General features: G+C 45.7%; 2 protein-coding genes across 2 annotated transcripts in view; one reads left to right on the forward strand and one right to left on the reverse strand.

The window, feature by feature from the left end:
• Positions 1–9,909, forward strand: part of axl (AXL receptor tyrosine kinase) — a 31,166-nt gene extending 21,257 nt beyond the window's left edge. Inside the window, exons 12-20 of the mRNA XM_084467485.1 lie at positions 66–157; positions 3,281–3,376; positions 3,911–3,988; positions 4,407–4,499; positions 6,094–6,215; positions 7,398–7,507; positions 7,991–8,150; positions 8,830–8,966; positions 9,405–9,909. Coding sequence (XP_084323611.1) covers positions 66–157; positions 3,281–3,376; positions 3,911–3,988; positions 4,407–4,499; positions 6,094–6,215; positions 7,398–7,507; positions 7,991–8,150; positions 8,830–8,966; positions 9,405–9,906 — 1,390 coding nt within the window. The 3' untranslated portion in view covers positions 9,907–9,909. The remainder of the gene's footprint in view (positions 1–65; positions 158–3,280; positions 3,377–3,910; positions 3,989–4,406; positions 4,500–6,093; positions 6,216–7,397; positions 7,508–7,990; positions 8,151–8,829; positions 8,967–9,404) is intronic.
• Positions 9,910–13,042: 3,133 nt separating this feature from the next.
• LOC311342626 (galectin-4-like) lies at positions 13,043–21,408 on the reverse strand. The gene is given in 13 exon segments (XM_084467486.1): positions 13,043–13,201; positions 13,739–13,904; positions 13,994–14,082; positions 14,490–14,519; positions 14,671–14,700; positions 14,809–14,925; positions 15,000–15,022; positions 15,025–15,157; positions 15,570–15,596; positions 19,189–19,302; positions 19,602–19,806; positions 20,999–21,087; positions 21,329–21,408. Coding segments are annotated over 13 exon segments (1,215 nt in total). The 5' UTR covers positions 21,374–21,408; the 3' UTR covers positions 13,043–13,054.
• Between the last annotated feature and the right edge of the window lie 136 nt (positions 21,409–21,544).

A 21,544-nucleotide genomic window follows, 5' to 3' on the forward strand; every position in this document is an offset into this window, starting at 1 on the left:
TAACTTTGTGTGTGTGTGTGTGTGTGTGTGTGTGTGTGTGTGTGTGTGTGGGCGTGATCTTGCAGAGAGGCCTTTGAGCCTATGATGGAGAGTGGGGAGATGGTCGTGAGGTACCGTGCACGGCGCACGTACAGCCGCAGGACCACCGAAGCAACATGTAAGTTCTCTATCTGTGCACACGCCAGAGGCTCCCCTTCTCTCTCTGTCTGTCTGTCTGTCTGTCTGTCTGTCTGTCTGTCTGTCTGTGTGTGCACACTCCTAGATAGATAAGCATTATCTTTAGTGGTTAGCGTGTTTGGCTCCCAGTCAAAGGATTCTCGATTCAAACCCCAATGTCCATGGGCTACTTTTAGGCATCATAGAGCAGGCTGTCCTGTCCGTAACTGCTCCTTATTGACTGGTATCCAAAGTTCACTGTAAGTAACTTTCGCTAAAAGTGTAAATGACTGGATAATGGTTGATAAGGCTCCTATCCACACAAACCACCCTGGCTTCCCTTCCCTGTATCTCCCCTGCAGGCCCCAAACCCCCCCCCCCTCCACACACACCAGGAGGGCATAGATGGGCTACTATAAAAGCTCCATGTCTGAATAGAGTTACAGCAATTACTGTGTCAAAACCCCCTGGCCCCGGGGCAAAGTAATGTCCCGACTCGCTTCACTGTTCCCTCATTCACCACTGTTAACGAGTAACCACATAATACAGGATTCACCTGTGCTGTCAGCCATATAAAGGCTATAAAGTCCACCCAAAGGTTCAAAGGGCGACAGGTTGACCTCTTCTCTGGCTATTCTGGGCGGCTAGGCACGATTATGTCACGTGGTATCACTCTGGTCTACATTCGTTTACACACATGTTACGGATCCAGTTTGAAAAAATAGATCATGTCTAGAGCTTTAGGGGGTTTGCCTCAGCCAAAACAATCACCTAGGTAACCGATAAAAAAGGAGACAAAAACAAAAACGTTCCATTTCCATTACGCTACAGATGTCGACTGCTGGTGTGTTGTAACTCTTACAAGCCCAAGGCACACGGCCGTGTCAGGACAGAGGCAAAATAACATTTCCATGTCCAAAATAGACAAGTCCTATACAAAGCAAGCTTACAAATATGCTCCATTGGCACTCCCTGTGTTTTTCAACAATGTGATTCTATATCTTTTTGGGGTTGCACTTACAAGTCTGATCTGAAATTTGCTCTCCCAGTGTTTTGGGCTTGAGTGTGTGAATGAGTCTTTAAACCGCAGGTGTAGGGTCTCGTCCCTGCAGCCAGCAGGCCCCAGGAAGTCTCTCTGCTGTAACGATACGCTGAACTGAGGTGATTTAGAGCTTTGAGGCAGGACTAATGTTCTCAGGTGCTTGAGCGGCTCCGAGCCGAGGCTAACTAGCATGAAGAACAGATATCCCCCCCCCCCCTCCCCCCACCATCATAACCACAGCTGCAAAAACACTCGTCCAGCCTGGGTCAGCTGACATGCTTCTCGTAGTATGTAATGAAGAGTTTATCTGCTGCCTACGCCAATTTTGAGGTTTGATTTAGTGCAAATCGTTTTAGCAGGAACGAGTGTGTGTCCCGTGTGAAGGAGTGCGGTGGAAACGCTGCTTTAAACACATTACAAATACGACTAACATGATTTGAGTTTTGAGGTTTTACAGTATCTTCGTTTGGCACATGATTTAGCTGGCACAGCGTCAAGCTGACTTGGCACAGGATTCAACGATAAAATAAAAACAACTACTTAAATGTCAGCCATCGTCCGACTTCCCCTGCCTGCAGTACGCCTAATGGTGTACTGCACTACAACTATAAAGCAACAATATAATAAAGAAAAGACGTGAGTTAAAGGATGGTCAATTATGGTGTTCTTATGTGACAAGGAAATGAGTCAAGGAAATGACTCTTATTGTGTGCTTAGAACTTAAGATTGATGCTTTAGGTTACCTGACAGATCATACCCTTAAAACCCCAGAGAGGGTTCATATTACACGCAGCAGACCCTCATTCAAGTCACGACATTGTCCCTGGGTTGCATACAAAATAATGGTGCATACCTGACCAGCAAGTCTCAACTTGACACAGTGACAATGGGGATGGAGATGAGGTCCCCACTATGTTAGCAGCGAGAAGAGAAGCGATGGAGAGATTACTATGATTAATGGTGCTGTAGGGGGGAATTAAGAGCATTCATTTGACTGTCATCAAGTTATGTTTTCCCCTGATTGGTTGGGAATTCAATCTTGCCTGTCAATCACAGGTGCATATATGCAACACTTCTCAATGGCGGAAGGAGGGAGCAAAGAGTCGGGGCACGTTTTCTGGTTGTTTAGTCTAAAAATCGTACAAATTTCTGTTAATTTCCGCTCCCTCTCTTAACAAGCAACAGAACCTTTAATGTTCTTGGAAACGGCAGAGTAGGAGGAAAAACGTCCGCTGGAGAAATCAAGCTGGTTCCCTGCTGTTGTTTGTCAACTTCTCCAAAACAAAGCTGGACCCCAGGAAGTTGGAGTTTGGTCATAGCCGGTCACGCTAACATGTTTTGCAAGTTCGCAACATCCCTGTGGTGGGAGCACAGCACTGCCTGAGCACGTGGCAGATTGATGGTCCAGCTGCATATGTGTTCCAGCCTGTCTTTCACCTTGTCACATCCTCCCTGGCCCAGCTGGGAGGGAAACAAGGGGTGTGATGTAGTAAAGTCTTGTGTATCCATTGCACCAAACTGCAGACGCCAGCTGGGCCTGTTGGAGCTGGGGTTAGCTAACCTAATACCCCTGGCCTCATTTCCCCAGAACCCATCCTATCAGATTAAAGTAATTGATTACATGTAGAGTGATATTGCGTCAGCCGAGCAATGTGTGAGGAGCTACTCTGTGTTCGGGGAGGTCTGGTGTGTGTCAAAGTGTCTTACATCATCGTAAACTCTTTCAAAAACATATTTCACATGATTTCAGAGGATCCTATGAGAGGGTTACATGCCTTTGAGAGGAATCTGATTATCAATTAGAAAAAAAAAAAATCAACAGTTATAAAACTTCCAAAAAATACAACAAAAACTGAAAACTGGATTTTTATTGGACGTTGAATTTGTTTTTAGGTATGCATATATAAACAATCTTGTTCAAGGCATCTTGTTCAAAGGATGCCTACAGTTAGACCGCAGATAGTGCGATTCGAACCCTGAACCTTTTGAGAATCTTTCATGCCAATACCTTAACCACCGCTTGAATATCCTGTATTCGTCCCTAATTCCGTCTCTCTCTCTCTCTCTGTGTCCTCCAATCAGTGAACAGCCTGGGCATCAGCGACGACCTGAAGCAGAAGCTACAAGACGTCATGGTGGACCGTCACAAACTCACCCTGGGAAAGACTCTGGGGGAAGGTGAGCCAGAAACCAATCAGGACTCCTTAAACATGTTAATGCCGGGGTGCCAACCTTTTGGTGCTTGTTACCCCATTTTTAGATTGGAAAGTTCTAGAGACCCCAACTTCTTCAATGTTTGTGCTTCTGCTTTCACTCAAATTGTTTAAACCGTACCAACATTTGCCAAGTGGGGCCCTGACCCCAAGGTTGGGTCACACTGTGTCAACGTGTATCAGTTAGGTCTCCGGAGGTGCTGAGCAATTTGCTAATAATGAGGTTAAAAGAGGTGTCTGTCTGGGTTTCTGCTGCAAGGCGCATCCATGTCTTATCAGAAGACTAGAGAGAAGAAGAAGGCCTTGTTCCTCTAATCTCTGCAAGCCTCCGCCAGGGTGCGGCTCCCGATAAGAGCCAGCTAGCGGAGTGGGGGCTCTGTGTTCTGTAACCCCGATGTCCAACTCCTCAGTCTTCTTTAAACAGACATCGATGAGGTCATTAGTTCAGTGTCCGCGGTGCACAGGAAGCCTGTGAACCATGTGTGTGTTGTGTTCCCAGGAGAGTTTGGTTCGGTGATGGAGGGGCTGCTGACCCAGGAGGAGTCGGTCCTCAAGGTCGCTGTGAAGACCATGAAGAGTGAGTGGAGCTTGGAGACACACCCTGGGAGCAAACACTTCCCCCATGAGCCCATCATCATCACAAGACATTTATTAGAGAATTAGAATCTATTGTCTTTTGCTGGGAGAAGGATCAAAACCTCTGAGTCCCGGTGCCAGGGTTATCCCCTTGTAATCCACCCACCAACCTGATTTACTCCTCCTCATACTCCTCGCTTCTCACACCTCCTCCTCCCTCACCTCCACCATCACCTTCTAACACCTCCCCCTGTACCCTCATCTCCTTCTCTCATGCCTCCTCCTCCCTCACCTCTGGAACAGCATCGTACAGTAGAATATGGTGCAGCAGAATACATTGCGGTAGAGGAGGGTACAGTAGAGGAGGGTACGGTCACACTGTCTATCAGTATCACTGACTGGTGTCCTGTCCTCTGTAGTCGCCATCTGCACACGCTCTGAGATGGAGGACTTCCTGCGTGAGGCCGCCTGCATGAAGGAGTTTGACCACCCCAACGTCATGAGACTGCTAGGTAGGACTACACACACACACACACACACACACACACGTGCATATGTGTGCTTTGATTGTTCTCAACCCCACAAATAAAAATGTAATATACATACATTATATAATATGCATTGTGTAGGAATGTATGTATATATATAGAGAGAGAGAGAGAGAGAGAGAGAGAGAGAGAGAGAGAGAGAGAGAGAGAGAGAGATGAGAGAGAGAGAGAGAGAGAGAGAGAGAGAGAGAGAGAGAGAGAGAAGAGAGAGAGAGAGAGAGAGAGAGAGAGAGAGAGAGAGAGAGAGAGAGAGAGGATTAACACAACCTGATTGAAGTCCCTCCAATCCTAATCCCCACGTGTTCTCGATCTGTACTAAGTACCACAAATTTTTTAGGTCTGTACAGAGAATACTTCTACCTTATGTCCTCACTGAGAACTACGACTGTAGGTCTGTACCTAGAATACCACAACCTTTGGGCCTGTCCTGGACCTGGATCTATGCCTCGGGTCTGGTCTGGTCTATATGACTCTGCTCTGGTCTCTATGACTCAGGTCTGGTCTATATGACTCTGGTCTGGTCTCTATGACTCTGGTCTGGTCTCTATGACTCAGGTCTGGACTATATGACTCTGCTCTGGTCTATATGACTCTGGTCTGGTCTATATGACTCTGGTCTGGTCTCTATGACTCTGGTCTGGTCTCTATGACTCATGTCTGGACTATATGACTCTGGTCTGGTCTCTATTGCCGCTTTTCCACCGACAGTACCAGCTCGACTCGCCCTACTTTTTTTGCGTTTCCATTGGCAAAAAAAGTACCCGGTACCTAGTACCCGGTACCTAGTACCGGGTACTTTTTTTAGTACTACCTCCGTCGAGGTTCCAAGCGAGCGGAGTAGGTACTTTTGTGTGACGTAAACAGGCTGCTGGCAACTGATAAATGGGAAATGGTAAATGGGAATAATCACTCAAAGTTAAGTTGTGTCCGGTGTGGTTGGAGTCCACGAACCCGCTCCCGAGGGGGACACTGATCAGTGTTTCGCCGTGTGTGTCGCTCCTTTCCCCGGGGCTAGGCTGCGCGTGGTTGTGCGTGTCCGGCGTGGCTGGAGTCCACGGACCCACTCCCGAGGATCAGCGTTTCACTGTTTAGTTTTAGTGTCGTTCCTTTTCCAGGGCTCGAGTTTCGCCTCCATCAACGTTACCGTATGACAACAATAGACGCGCAGTCATTGCGCTTTTTATTTTATTTTATTTCCCATCATAACCTTTCCTGGGAATCAGGAAATAGTCTTGATCAAATTCAGATTTCCCGGGAATCGCGTCTCCCGGGATTAAAACCTAATGACGACCCGCCCATGGTGGAGAGGTTCTTTTCTACGACCCGCCCACATTGAAGAGGTACTTTTTTAGATGGAAACGCAACGTGCCTGGAACCAAACCGAGTCGAGTTGAGGCGAGTTGATACTGTCGGTGGAAAAGCAACATATGTCTCAGGTCTGGTCTCTATGACTCAGGTCTGGTCTCTACTTATCTGGTCTGGTCTCTATGACGATGTGACTGTTTGTGCTGGTACTTATCTGTTCTGGAGAGATGTTGACGCTGTGTTCTCCTTCCAGGTGTGTGTCTGCAGACGGTGGAGAGTGAGGGCTACCCCTCCCCGGTGGTCATCCTGCCCTACATGAAGCATGGAGACCTCCACAGCTACCTTCTCTACTCACGGCTGGGAGACACCCCTGTGGTCCGTCCCAACACACAACCCTAACCAGCCTCGATACAACCACTCCATACACCCTATGGGATAGAGAAACACACATATACATACACACTTAGGGATGGAGAAACACACAACCCTAACCAGCCTCAATACAACCACACCATACACACTATGGGATAGAGAAACACACAACCCTAACCAGCCTCAATACAACCACACCATACACACAATGGGATGGAGAAACACACATAAACATATACACAAGGGGGTAGAGAAACACACATGTATACATATAAACAAATACAAACACACATGCATAGAATCTACACATAAACACACAAACACACACACCACACCACACCACACCACACCACACCCACACACACACACAGCCAGAAATGATTGAATCCACACACGCCCAGATGTTCTAGGAGTGTGTGTAATGTTTTTAAAGATTATCATCCATGAGCTCATATTGACGACACAGTATCAGCTGTGGTGTGATCTACAAGGTCAGGAATGGGAATCATAGAGGGAGAGGTAGAGGATGAGAGAGAAGAGAGGTAGAGAGATAGAGGGAGGGAGAGAGAGAGAGGGAGGGAGAGAGAGAGGTAGAGATAGAGAGAGAGCTCTGTGGTTTAGCTGCTTAGTGGGGTTGGTGTTATTGTCTTTGATTAATAACAGATGAAGGCATCGTTTTTGGAAGTGACGGCAGCGAGGTCCGTACGTACGTGACAAGTCCCCAGTTGCCAGAATTGATTGAGAAATACAGACGTAATCAAAACAACACACAAGCGAGTAGCGTGGTGCTGCGTCCCTCCCTTTGGAATGGAGACTGCACTGCTTTCAGATGTGGAACAAGGAACACAGTAATTCCCATTGAGCACTTTTGGTAAACACACCCTCACTGAGGTTAGCGGGCTGGCAGGACACAAATGTCTGAAAGACATGGATGACATCGCCCCCTCCTGTACAGTTAGGGAAGTGCAGGGGGACAAATTAAATAAATTTGGACTTATCCAAAATTAAGGATTTATCATTAATCACAACAATGATTTGTTGAATATTTCCTCCCCTTCCGTTCGCTGATCTAGTTAAATGACACAAAATTCTATATTCTTATTCATACATAGAACATGTATGTCCAGAGTGTATCAAGGTGTTTTGGTCATGTAATCATCTGCTCCTCCTGTGTCTGTCCTGCAGTACCTTCCCTCCCAGATGCTGGTGAAGTTCATGACCGACATCGCGCGGGGGATGGAGTACCTCAGCAACAAGAACTTCATCCACCGCGACCTCGCTGCTCGTAACTGCATGTAGGTTCCCTTCCTTCTGCTTTACAACCCTCTCAGTTCCTCCGTCTTCTTCTGCTTTGGACATTCTCTTCTTTGTGTCGATGCTGACTCTGGGATTCTAACTCATGGGAAACGCTGACGTACAACCGTCGATTGGAAGGTGCTCCGTGTGGTGGCGTCCGATCGGCTCGGTAGAAGCGAAAGCCAAATAATTGCCGGGCTTTAATTCTTGTTGAGAAACGCTAGCATCATCTCACCGATTTCGGTCGTGAACGATGACAGCGTTCTTTGTTGCGTTGGTTGTTTCCAATGTACGACGAGGCGGTTTGTGAACGTGTATGCGTGCTGTTTGCTCGATGAGGTGGAGATCTTGTTTAATGGCGACACTGTTGTGTCTCACCTTCTTCTTCCCGCTCCACCCAGACTGAATGAACTCATGAACGTGTGTGTGTGTGTGTTCTACCTGAGTTGTGTGTCTCACCTTCTCCTCCCTCCTCCACCCAGGCTGAATGAGAACATGAACGTGTGTGTGGCCGACTTCGGTCTGTCCAAGAAGATCTACAACGGAGATTACTATCGCCAGGGCCGCATCTCAAAGATGCCCGTCAAGTGGATTGCCATCGAGAGCCTGGCGGACCGCGTCTACACCACCAAGAGCGATGTGGTCAGTGTGTCTTCTGTATACGTGTGGGGTGTTAGTGGAGCGGTAGTAGTAGTTGGCTCATGGCAGAACATGTGTGAAGCCAACATTAAAAGAATGTCTGTATCAGTGGTGATAGCTTTGTTTGATGGACGAAGCAAAGACTCCATGACTTCCCTTAGTAAAGAACCTATGTCGAGCCAGTACGGATTATCTTGTGGATCACTACATCCATTATGTTTGACAACTCAAACGGCCTTAGTGCAAAATGTAATCATAACGGTCACTCATATGAGTGATTTGTTTTCATCTCTCTCTGTGTTGACACAGCCTCACGGGCGTCACAATGCAGTTACTATATGAATCACGCTGTAGAGAGGCTTTGATGGTGTAGGCAAACACGCTAATGTAACTTCAACAAAGTGTGTGTGCTTTCTCAAGAGTGGGATAGTTGTGCAGCAGTGTGACTGACGTTTGTCCTTTGGGTCACTCTGTCTTTTTCTCTTTAATCTCTCATATATATCCCTCTAAAAAGGCTCAAAAGGCATGCAATAGGTAATATAAGATACAAAATAAGTAATAACAATGAAAACAAAAGGACGTCTCTCCTCGCCAACCTCCCCCTCTCTTCTCTCTCCCTCCTTTGTTCCATGTTCCTTTCGTCCTGTATTTACCGACTGTCTGTTTCGCTTTTGTCGCCCAGTGGTCATTCGGTGTCACCATGTGGGAGATCGCCACGCGCGGCCAGACGCCCTACCCGGGAGTAGAGAACAGTGAGATCTACGACTACCTGAGGCAGGGGAACCGCCTCAAACAGCCCCCGGACTGCCTGGACAGCATGTGAGTTGCAGGACAGTAGTCGAGGGTAGTTGACCACTGGGGAGCTGATCTGTCTATCACCCACTTAAGACATCACCAGTCAATCGATCTTTGCAATGGCTCGGAATGATCACCACACACCTTGTGGGTACAATGATAAAAACCTTTCCTTGATGTGTTATATATATCGCATCATATGAAACCAATTGGAGAAATATAAATGTGGTAATGAGCCTTGGTATTTACCATGTTTACGATATTAATTAATTCATATATATTTTTCCAAATAGTTTTTTTTACTTTGCTATTATATTTTGTTCAAAGAAAAACATGCTTACATTCTAGCTGCAGATATGTATGAACACAACACATTGCACTGCTACTGATCAGCCTTGGACAGCCTGACACACTATGATGCTGCTAGTGGCTGACCTCCCCCCCCCCCCCGTGTCCCCCCAGCTACTCCCTGATGTTCTCCTGCTGGCTGCTGAGCCCCAAGGACCGGCCCGGCTTCGAGGACATGCGCTGGGAGCTGGAAAAGGCCCTGGACGACCTGCCGGACCCCCAGGACCCCGACGAGATCCTCTACGTCAACATGGACGAGTCCTCCTCCGTGGAGCTGGGGGCCGTCGGGGGTCGGGACCCCGCGGGGGGTGGAGGTGGAGGTGGAGGTGGAGGCGGAGGCGGAGGTCCCCTGGGCCTGAAGGGCCTGGACTCGGTGACCACGGTGGAGGTGCACCACAACAACCGCTACGTGCTCTGCCCCCAGCACGAGCCCGTCCGCGGCCTCGCCGACTCCCTGGAGAGCCTGGACATGGGCGTGTCCTCGTCCACCGCCACCCTGCCCTACCACGCGTCCTGCCGGCCCACGCCCACCCCGCCCACCCAGGCCTCCACCCCGACGCGGGAAGTGCTGGAGGACAGAGAGGCGCTGAGCTCCAGGAAGGTGCCGTGGGAGTGACAGCAGCCCCCTCAACCCCCCCTGCTGGTGTTCAGAGACTAGAGAGGGAGGGAGAGAGCCGGAGAGAGAGAGAGAGAGAGAGAGACTGACTGACTGACAGAGAGAGAGACTGAACACGAGCTGATGTGTACAAGCTCCTCAGCCAATCATCAGAGAGCAGCACACCAGTCACGCTGCTTGCCTGGTTGGTGACCTCACTCCGCTTGGTGTTCTCCCTACAGTTTGCACACACACACACACACGCATACACGCACTCTTGGGGCATTCCAAGGTATTGGGAGATCGGGGGTCTTATTCCTCCCCTGACCGAGACAAGCACATATCAAAGCGAGAGGTATGATTTACCCTAAACGATGGCTGTACCACGAAAAACACGAAACGTTACCGCAATCCTCAACGCCATGCCATTCAGACTAAAGATGGCGACTGTCATCTGCACTGCCGCACAATCAAAGACAAAGCCAACCCCTTCCACCAGCGCCACCGTCGTCGTGGTCTTCCTCATGAGAGAAATAATGTGCCACCACTCTTCATCACTGACTTGGATGCAACACGCTTGCGTTGATCCGACTAGGTGATCCGATGTTTCCGTGGAACCAGCTCACACACTGCCAACACCCACGCGTTCGTACAAAACACTCGACGACCTCAGGAGCTTACACTGCCTTCCCGAGTTAGAGGACCGATTTCTTCCAGCGGGGAATTCACACGTCTCGTACACTGAGGACATGAGAACAGCAAGGAAAGAATAAATGAGGGAGAAGAGAAGAAAAGGGAAAATTACAGAAGGGTTTTTTTTTCTTATTTACTTGGGTGAATATGTTAATTGCAACACCCTATATATATTTCCGACTTCATGTTAGAAAGTAACTATTTCAAGTCTATTCTGTTAAAGGTCAAGTCTAAGATTTAATTTTATTTGTAACAAAAAGAAAAACGTCCCATTGCCATTGAGCCATGCATGGCCTCAGCAGCTTTGAGCGTTTGTACTCACGGCTCGATAGAGTTGAGTAAATTGTTCATGACGATCACTGTCTCTGGCTTAAGATTCCTCTTCTTCCTTTACTCTTAACTCAGCAGCCTTAGTACTTCGACTTTGTACGGCTCTGATCTTCTAACCTTAACTCCTCAGCTCCACCAGAGCCATGAAGTGTCTTGTTTAATAAAATGTGGCTGGAAAATGCCGCCGTAATAATCAATGGGAGCGATGCGGCTCTGCCAGTGTTTCCGTCCAAGCGAAAAAAATATGCAACTCTTCAATTCTAGATGGCGAACGCTAGACTTGACTGTCCACTCGCCTCTTTCACTCATCAATTATGACATTCTTTGTAATTATTAACCAGAACCCTTTCACCAACGGTTCATCAACGCGCCCGGCAGAGCACGTATAATGGCAAGTAGACCGACGGGGACGTGGTGTGGTATTTCCAGTAAAGCCCTGGTGGTATGGCATCCCAGCCCCAAGGCTGGGATGGGCCGGTACGACCACAGTCAGAGCATCTTCAAGAAAGCAGCTGCCTTGCTCAAGTGTCCTTGGGAAAAGGTGCCTTCATTTCTTCCGCGGACTTAGAGAGATGCAGTGTGTACGATCCTGAATGCATACCACCTGATTGTATTCAGTCAAATAATACTTGCGTGGGTTTCAAATGTTACAGCAAATTGACAGTGTTAATAATAATTTAGTGTATGTCAATGTTTGTCGGTTTATGTATTTTTTTTACACCCAACTTTGCACTAATGTAAACAATTTCTGTAACTTTGTTTATATTGTTTTTGTATTTTTGTGAAACTTATTTTTCTACTGACATGGTTGATTTGTAAAAAAAAAAAAACCTGTCGCGACTATTCTGCCTTCAATACTCTTGTGGAATAGGCCTACCACAGGCCATGGCGGTAGTCCGTGCCTGTGGATCACAGGGGCGTTGTACTGTAGTTGGACACATGGAGGGTTTTCCATGACTGAATGCGTGGGCCGAAGGGGGGACATGAGTCAGATCCCACAACCTCGGTCGGCCCGGTGCTTTCCACTGAGACAGAGACTCTGTGTTACTGTTTAACCCAGTGCTGTGAACACAGACGGTTCAGTGAGAGACCGACTACACGTCCAGGCCACGCTCTGCCTTAGGAAGATTCACCCACTGTGATTGGCCGGCGCACATGCACTTATTCTTTTGCTCGTGTTAATGCCTGTTTTTACGAGGATGGGCGTGGCCTTTTTCCTGGCGTACCTAGCATGCTTTCCTTACTGTTTCGGAGTGTGTCAAGGAGTGTCTGGTTTTCTAGGTACTTAGTTCCACAAGTGGTTTACAAAAGCCTATTCTGGCCAACACAATGTAAATTGTATCCATAATATAGTGTAAATTTCCTTCCTGTTTTATCTAGGGTACTGTACTGTTTAATAAAACATTAGTCTAACTGTATCTGAACGATAGACGGACCAATAGTGAGAATTTGACCCTGGCTTTGTCGGGACCAACATATTTCGGCTTAAAAAATGAAGATGGAAATATTTTTTATCAAGTGTATGAAATACATCGGCCCACAAGAAGTGGAAAGCTTACATGATATCATAAAAAGTTACATTCTTCTATTCTTCCTCCACTACTATCCTCCATGTCATACTTTATTGGCAGAAATCAATTACAACTTGTAAAAACAAAATGTACAAAGTGCCTTTTACAGAGACTATTTTGTAGTACAGCAGTTTGGGTGAACCATGTGACCTACTCCAGGTTTTGCGTACAAGTATGCAGAACTGGAAGCAGAGTGTACTATGATGGCCAATGATGTCACTGCCTTGATTTGTACACAGATTTCTTTTTTTATACCTACAGTATTTTGTATACAAAATAAATGTGTTTGTTCCTGTAATGGCCCTCTGCATTTGTGTTTTAAAATCGTTGGCATCAAACTAAATGGTAAATATCAGACATAATACGAATATTACAGCGTTCAGGCCATGAGGTTACAGTGTTGACACATTACATTTGCGTTTCTATCCTATTGATCCGAGGGATGGTCGGTTGATCAGCAACGCGTTAACCAGTCCTTACACTTCTCCAGGGACACCTCGCTCTCAAATCCACCACAAACACACAAGCGACCAATCATAGACCCTTGTGCGTGCTATGTTTCAGTGGGTGTGTCCTCAGAAGTGGATGTAGGAGATCTGCACGTCTCCCTCGATCTCCAGCATGTCCACCTGGGTGAAGGGCTGCAGCCGGTGGGCGAAGTCGAACAGATGCTGGCCGTTGACAAACACCTTGAACCGTTGGTTCCCGCAGCGAATTGACATCTGGAAACAAATTCCAAATGGAGAGCAGGGTCAGAACTAGGGTCCTTCTTATTAAAGGGTTTATTCAAAAGCCCCAAACCCAGACGTAGGATGGATCTATCATAGATGACCGATGGAAATCAACATCACACCTGGTGATATATATATAGATATAGTTATAGAAACATATATATATATATATATGGAAAAGGAAAGGAAAAGATAGATCTATGCTCACTGCAAGTTGGTTCATCAATGCATCTGCTAAATAGTGTTAAATGGTAAATATTTACTTTTCCAGGTCTGTACAACTTACATTAACAAAGCTATTCTAGGGCGCCCCAATAGACACGAGGAGACCTATAGACTAGACTTGAAGCTATTAGACTTTTAAATAATTACATTACTTGTATTTCTGATTTCTATGGCTACCACACTTGTTTTTTAAACGATGTTGTGCTTACCCATTGATCGTTCTCAGTCTCACTTGTGATCTTTTTGAATGACAAAAACTAAATCCACTTTAATGATTGAATGTAAAGAAGTCTTTAGCCTTACGTCAAAGTACTGTCCCTCCATGAAGGGGTTGACAGACAGCTCCCTCTCCTCCGGGCCCCAGTTGCCTTCCATCATGGAGTTCCTCACCACGACGCCCTCTCTCAGGCGGGGGTTCAAGTGGAATGCAATGTCTCTCGACCGGCTCGCCTTCAGGTTGATGCTCAACCTGTCAAGTGGAGCAGATTCAGTGGCCGAGTCACAACGTCCCAGAGGGTAATGGGACACACACACACACACACACACACACACACACACCTGTCTCCTCCGTAGGGTATCATTCCTCTGATGATGATGGTCCTCTTCGGGGACATCCCTCCTGGGATTATGGTGTTGAAGGGAATAGTCTGAACACAGAAAAATACACTGTAACACACCTTAACTCTGACATAACCCAAACCCCATCGCCTCTAACCATGGATCAGGGTGTTGAAGGGAACAGTCTGGACACAGACAATAAACACACCTAAACGTACCTAGCATGACCCTAAATCCCAAACCTGTCACACTATCAGCTGACCCCAGACCCTAACCCTGGATCACGGTCTTGTGGGGACCAGGCTGGACTCAGACACCACTAAAGAGGTCTCCCTAGCACAGACTAACCCCTTACCTAAACTCATTCATAGTTTAAGACCTATCACCTAATCTGTAATCTAATCCCAACCTGGTTCAGCCCTCTTTGATGGTAGGTGGTGAGGCACTTGTGTTTTAAATATTATAACATATGATTATTATATTAATGAGTACTTACAGGATTGTACTCTGGTTGGCCACCCATACCCTGAAATCACAACCACAGAACACAAGTCAATATAAAAACACAGTACGTGCATAACCAAATGACTTCACTTTCTGAGAGAAGTGTATTCTTTAAGTAAACACGTCCGTGCGTGCGAGCGTGCGTGCGTGTGTGTGTGTGCATAAGTGCTCACCGGCAGGTGAGATCCCGGGAATTCTCCACCCTACCAGGAACAGACAGAAGACCGGTGAGGCTCAAAAAGGTTCCCAATTAAGATGACATCAAATCAGTAATTAGTTAGCTATGGTGAAGATTAACTTCCAGTACTCACCCCCATCCCTCCTTGACCTCCGGGGTACCCCCCCTGACCACCTGGGTATCCACCCTCACCACCCGGGTACCCACCCTGACCTCCAGGGTATCCACCCGCACCACCCGGGTAACCACCCTGTAGGAACATAGTAAAGAACGGTCTCAAACACACGAGTGATTGAAGTCAAATAGGCTCCCACAAAACACTACGTTATGCTGAGGCTTACCCCCATTCCTCCACCCTGTCCTCCCGGGTACCCGCCCTGACCACCAGGGTACCCACCCTGACCACCAGGGTACCCGCCCTGACCACCAGGGTACCCTCCCTGACCACCAGGGTACCCGCCCTGACCACCAGGGTACCCACCCTGGGAGGAGGAGACAGAGTTAGGGGGGGAAAATGGCTGTTGAAGTTAAGCACCCAAGGTTTGCATTAGAGCTTAGCAATGCAAGTTTGGGTCTCTTGTTAGCTCGGAAGTTTGGTGCCTGAGATTAACACTGAAGAACAACCACTAAAGTTAGGACTGAAGGTTAGCATTTAAGATTACCACTGGAGGGTAGCATCTAAGGTTAGTACTGAATGTTAGCATACAAGGTTAGCACTAAAGGTTAGAAATGAAGGTTTGCATTAAAGTTAAGCACTGACGGTTGGCATATTTTAGAACTAAATCACTCAACAGGAAAAAACTGCCTCAGCCATCACATCAGCCTTCACTTTATTGAGGTTATGATGAGTGCACACTCAAGGTTTTGATGATGTCACTAATGCAGGATGCTTACCCCTCCCATGTTGCCTCCCATTCCGCCCTGGAAACACAGGTGTACAGTCAGCAACCAGAAGTTAGAGATCAAATCATTCTCATCATTATCTATGGTTAATAACCTTTAGCCTGCGATCCACTTTTAATCCACTTTCTATTTCAGATTTTTCTTGTAAAAAATAAAATAACATACTGAAAGTATATAGAGTATATCTCCACAACTGCAAGGCCTATAATGCATCATCTTGTTACCAAAGGAAAGTTGACTGTGAGATGTTTGTGCTAGTGAAATAATTAAGGTGGATACGGTTTGGTTAGAGTGAATAAAGCTGGAATACAGCAGTGGAAGATTTTTTTTCAGCCTGAAAATAAATGTTTTAGAGTGAATAACACCTAGTGCATTAGCAGTTGGTAGCCCTACAGTACTATAGGGCCATATCACAACATCTTATGAGTACCTGGGTCATTATTCGATATCAATAAAGTAAAGCAGCTCAACGATATAGAGGTTTAAGTAGATGTTGTTTTGGGCAAAATATCCAAATAAAAACATAAATACAATTCAAAATTGACACTCTTTACTTGATGACATAAAAAATTGATATTTAAACCCTCCATTTAAAGGACTGGGCAAATATAATGAAATTACCAACCTACCAAGCCAATCAATAGCAATTGCACCGTATGGCCATCAGATGGCGATCAATTACATGTGAATTGATTTTAGGCAATTTACCTATTTCTTCTGAAGCCCTCTCTTAGCTACTAAAAATGGATTTGGAAACGCCAGGTTTCGTTGCAAAATAGTGCCTAGACCTTAGATTACCCGTTTATGTATTTTGTATGACCCGCTAACAGAACTTTGATGACAAAAACAACAAAGGTAAGACATAATCTTTGGTTAGACTTGTAACTAGAAAAGGGAAGTTTATTCTTGATTGTTTCTTGCCTCTGAGTTTAGTTCGGCGAGTTTTAGTCAGTGATATTGTTTGACTGTTGGAATTAGTGTTGTCTCAGCTTCAATACGATAAATATCACTTGATATGCCTGTGCAGTTGAAATACATAAAAGTAGTAAGTCAGTTTGTTCCATGCTTCTTATTCTGTTTGGAATTGTCTATGCTATAGCTAGCAATGGTTATGATAGATTCAAAGGAGAGAATCGAATCTTTCTAGTGGTGACGACATGGCTCCTTTGTCATGTGTGTTGCTGCCTTCAAAACAATCAGAGGTTCGGAAGCTCTTATGGCGCATTCTTATGGCGCGAACTCTGAAGAATAAGTCCCGCCTCCGAGGCTCCTGGTTCGCGACATTTTTAATCCTACTATGGCCACGCCAATATTCTGAAAAGACACGCCCGCCTCTATTTCTGTTGGTCCGTCATGCGCTTTTACTGGCTTGATATTAGCTGCTATGGTTAGGGTTAGGTTTAGGGGTTATGGCAGAGCTGCCAACTCTCACGGTTTCACCGTGTGACACACGTTTTTGCCTGTCTACACACGCGCACACGCCACACATCCAATTTCTCACAGCAAAAAAAAATAAAAAAACACGCGTCCGTCCAACAGAACTTTACATTGTATTGCACGCATAGCAAGGCCGTGCAATGCATACATTGGTGACAGGAATAAAGTAGCAATGTAAGCAAGTGTTTAAGAGCATTTAAAATCTACATTAAAATGAAAATTTTTGTTGAGAGCGTCATCACTGAGCTCGGTCTACTCTCAGAATTCCGAGGGGGCACGACCAAAAGGGGGCGTGCCTCCGAGAAATGCAGCAAGAAAGTTGGGAGATTTCCCCACATGGACCTCGCTGGTGTCCGAGGCATCTGGAACACACCATTACTTCCACACGAAACTCGCGAGCGAAAACTCAGACCCAACAGAGTGTTCAAACCACTTTCCTCCGAGCTTAAGGTCCGAACCTCCGATACTCCCGGAAACTCTGAGTGTTTTGAAGTCGGTAGTAAAATTGACGACGTCTTTGACATTGGAGGGGAAGAGCTATGCTCGTACCGTTATGCCCGTGTCACACTGTCCCGAAATTGACACCAGATAAACACATGAATGCGGAATTTGGAATTTCACACGAAGATGGCCCCGAACTTGGTCAACAGCCGAAGCAAGTGAACTAGGTCACGAAGGCGTCACGTGACCTTCCGTTGGTATAACACCTTCATATAATCATCTATCTGATATTTAGATATCATCTATCATATCTAAATAATTGATATAATTGATATATAATATATTTGTCGCAGCAGTTCAAATGAGGCTATTGATTTTCTGTTAAAGGTGTCTGACTTGTTTATTTATGAATCATATCCATTTTTTGAGACCCGCATGTGCAAAGTTGAGCACCAGATCCGACCTGTCATCCATGATCAAAATGAAATCCGCACCAAAACATCGAAAGGATCTCCTTTGGGTGGCTTTCACTCGATTTATGCAGAGTCTTCGGGCAGCGCAGTGTCATATTGAGACAATATCTATATAATCATTTTGATATAGGCCAAATAACCAGGAACTTAATTGTGATTAATTGTGATTGAAGCTTTGGGAGTTACACACGCCTCTGCTCTGTAGAGTTGCTCAGGACTGACTGAGGAAGATGCTCTGAGGCTGGCCTTTTATATGTCCACGTTACCATGACACATCGAAAACGCTTGAGCTACTCAAATTCGGCTGTCTTCGCCGACACCGTGGTTCCATCTCGATGTCATCGAACTCTTCTTCTTCTTCTGTCGTATGTCCTCATCGAACTCTAATACGACTGCTACACAACGGCATTGCGAGGGCTTCACGTAGTCGTGGTGCCTTCCTAAGACAATCAGGCAGCTTCTTGTTTCCTTCGCATTGTTTTCGTGAGGCGATGGCGCAGATGATCACACAAACATGACATGACTTGAAAAGATGCCATCACAATGGCCTTACGAAGGGCAAAATGGACACACAAATTCAATACGAAAATGAACCTTCGCAAGGTTCTTTGGCAAATCTTTGGCATGCCAAAGATTTTGGCATGGTCATACGACAGTCATACGACGGCTTTAGATGCCCTCACGAATGGCCGGATGTTTTTACGATCAGAACCGAATTTGAACATTTCCTTTATCGTGTGTCCATCAGGTGTCAATTTCGGGACAGTGTGACACGGGCATTAGTAATATTTTTTTTTGTAGGATAAGACTGGGATTCTCGCCTCTGATTGGTTAGAAGGGTCTCCTTTTGCTCTCCTTTTGTGTTTCGATTAGTCCTAGCTGTTTGCGGGAGTTTAGGGTTAGGATTATGGTTAGGGTTAATCCTTACCCAAACCATAACTCTAACCATAACCAATCGGAGGAGAGCCATTCTAACCAATCAGGCGAGAATCTCAGACTTATCCCATGAAAAAAAAAAATTGTGTACCGTTAGGGCAATATATTTTGTGCCCCAAACATTCTTACATTGTGTGGCGTCTGCTTCCCCAAACTAATTGACATCTACCTGCTATGTAAATGCACCAGTGAAAATGTTAGTAGTGTAATTACCTTTTAAAATAAAATAAATCATTTTAACCGTTAAATAATATTTATAGTTTATAAGCCAGCAATCACCCACAGCCCATGTGGATTTCAGGCGATTTAAGGCAATTCTTTACCCCAATGACGTTTATGGTCTGGATGGCCACGTCCCCAGAGATGTTCATGGCACAGACACGCTCCACAGGGATGCGGTGGGGCAGAGTGAAGAACTCTCGCCCATTCACCTTGAACTGTGGACACACAACATTATCACTAGTTAGTAATGATATTATTTACATACATTTGACCGCCCACAGTGAAAGCTGAGTTAACTCTGCTGATAGACTTTTTATAAACACCCAACACCCCCACCCACACACCCACCCCATCCCTCCCCGCCCATGGGAGCCCCAACCTGGGCACACCCCCCCACCATCTCCGGGGGGGGACCATAGTTACCTTTATTCACATGTACACACACACACACACACACACACACACACACACACACACACACACACGTATAGAGAGGGGACTAGTGTAGTGTAACCTGGTATCCCTGGGCGGTAACCATGATGACCATCTCGAAGGCCTCGCCCAGGACAAAGGGCATGTCCCGGGTGTGTTCCTCAGAGTCCCAGTTGTCCCCCTGGCGGGAGTTGAACACCACCTTGTCCCAGCCGTCGAAGCGTGGGTTGAAGAAGAGTGCTATGTCGCTGGTCTCTGCCTCCCCGCACTGCAGGCTCACATGGAACCTGGAGGGGGCAGTGTGGTGTTGTGTAGTTCAGTTTATTTTTCAGTTTAAGTTTGGTGTAGTGTTGTGTAGTTTAGTTTAGGTGTAGTTGAGCTGCTGTGTAGTTTTCTGTAATTAGTTGATGTGTAGTGTGGTTCAGTTCAGTTTATAGCTTAGGTTTAGTTGAGTGTAGTCTTGTTTAGGTTTAGTCTAGGTTAGTTTAGGTTAGTTAAGTCACGTTTGCTTGAGTTTTGTTAAGTTTATTTTAGTTATTCGGTTATATAATATAATAGGGTTAGTTTATGTTAAAGTGAGCTAAATTTAGATCAATATTATATTCAAACTGGGTGGATTTGACTGTTTGGTTCAGCTCAGTTTCAAACTATAAAATGTACAACGTGTTCACATTATGTGATCCAGTTTTTTTTTTAAAAGAACCCTTTAAATGGTCACTTCTGGTGAGATTTTTTGGGGAAAAATTTACAGATTGAGCTTTCAAATATGACCAACAGAGTCAAGGTATCTGCTGAGACCAGATCATTGTGCAAATGTGCCTTGAACTTGGCAGAAACTAAGTTCATCTTTTATGTTCATTTTCAGCTATTTCTTTGATATTTATCATAAGCCTTAGAAAAAATAGATGAAGATGAATTTTTTTTTTTGCAAATTCTTTTGTTTGCAGTGGTGCTGACAATCCAGCAGCGGCGGTGTGCCGCTGCTGAATGCATATAGGGGAAACACTGTGTGATCACACCCTTTGCACACAACATGTAATGTGCACACAAAGTTAAGTAGCACAATAGTGAAGCAGCGTGCATGAGGTTCCAGGTGAACAATGTTAATGGGGACATTACTCATGGCCTGATATAACTGTCTCACACTAAGAATTATGTAGTCCGCTAAACCTTCCCCGCTAGGGTCAACAGAACACCATCTGGGTTTAATAATCTACTATTTATTTGAGTAATAGTTAATATGAAAAGTGAGCTCTTGATGAATATCTCTGTTGACAACAAAATACATTGTCATGCTATTACGTTTAAAAGTAATTTTTAATGGTTGCTAGGTAAAACAATAAACTAACACAAAATCAATATTGTTGTGATAAATTAAAAAAGCTCAAAAAGCTCACGATGGCTCAGAGAAACTCAAACTTAATCCTGTGTTATGTTTCTTGCTCTGCATTATAATCAGTTGGATCGATGGAAGCTCACCTGGTGGTTTGCTCCTCCACGCGTCCCTGGAAGTAGATGGACATTCCATTCCTTAGACCTCCGTGGATCGGCCCTGTATAGGGAATTCTCTGTGGAGAAGACAGTGGTACAGTATTAGTGCTACTGCAGTATTAGTGTAGTTATTTACAATAGTTAGCACAGGATCAGCATTTATGCATTAGTATTGCTACAAGTCAAGGATCAATGCAGTATTCCTATTAAGGTTAAAGCAAGTTTAAACATTAGTTGAATTGTTTACAGACTAAATATTTACTCACTACCCCTCGGAAAACCAAATAAAACCTCATTGGCTGTTTGGAGGATACTCACGGGACTGTAGATGGGCTGGTATCCGGGAGGAGCGACAAACGTCATGGTAACGGTTGCTGAGACGGACAAGCAGAGCGCACGGCAACCTTTGTGTGGCTGCTTTTATACCTGCGCCCAGGGGAGGGGTGAGGGGACCAACCCTTCACCCATACTGGGCTCTGTTTGCTTTGGGCTGTGGAATGACCAGCAAAAGGGTGTGTGTGTGTGTGTGTGTGT

Source organism: Micromesistius poutassou (assembly GCF_964030765.1).
Source record: "Micromesistius poutassou genome assembly, chromosome: 4".
NCBI lineage: Eukaryota > Metazoa > Chordata > Actinopteri > Gadiformes > Gadidae > Micromesistius > Micromesistius poutassou.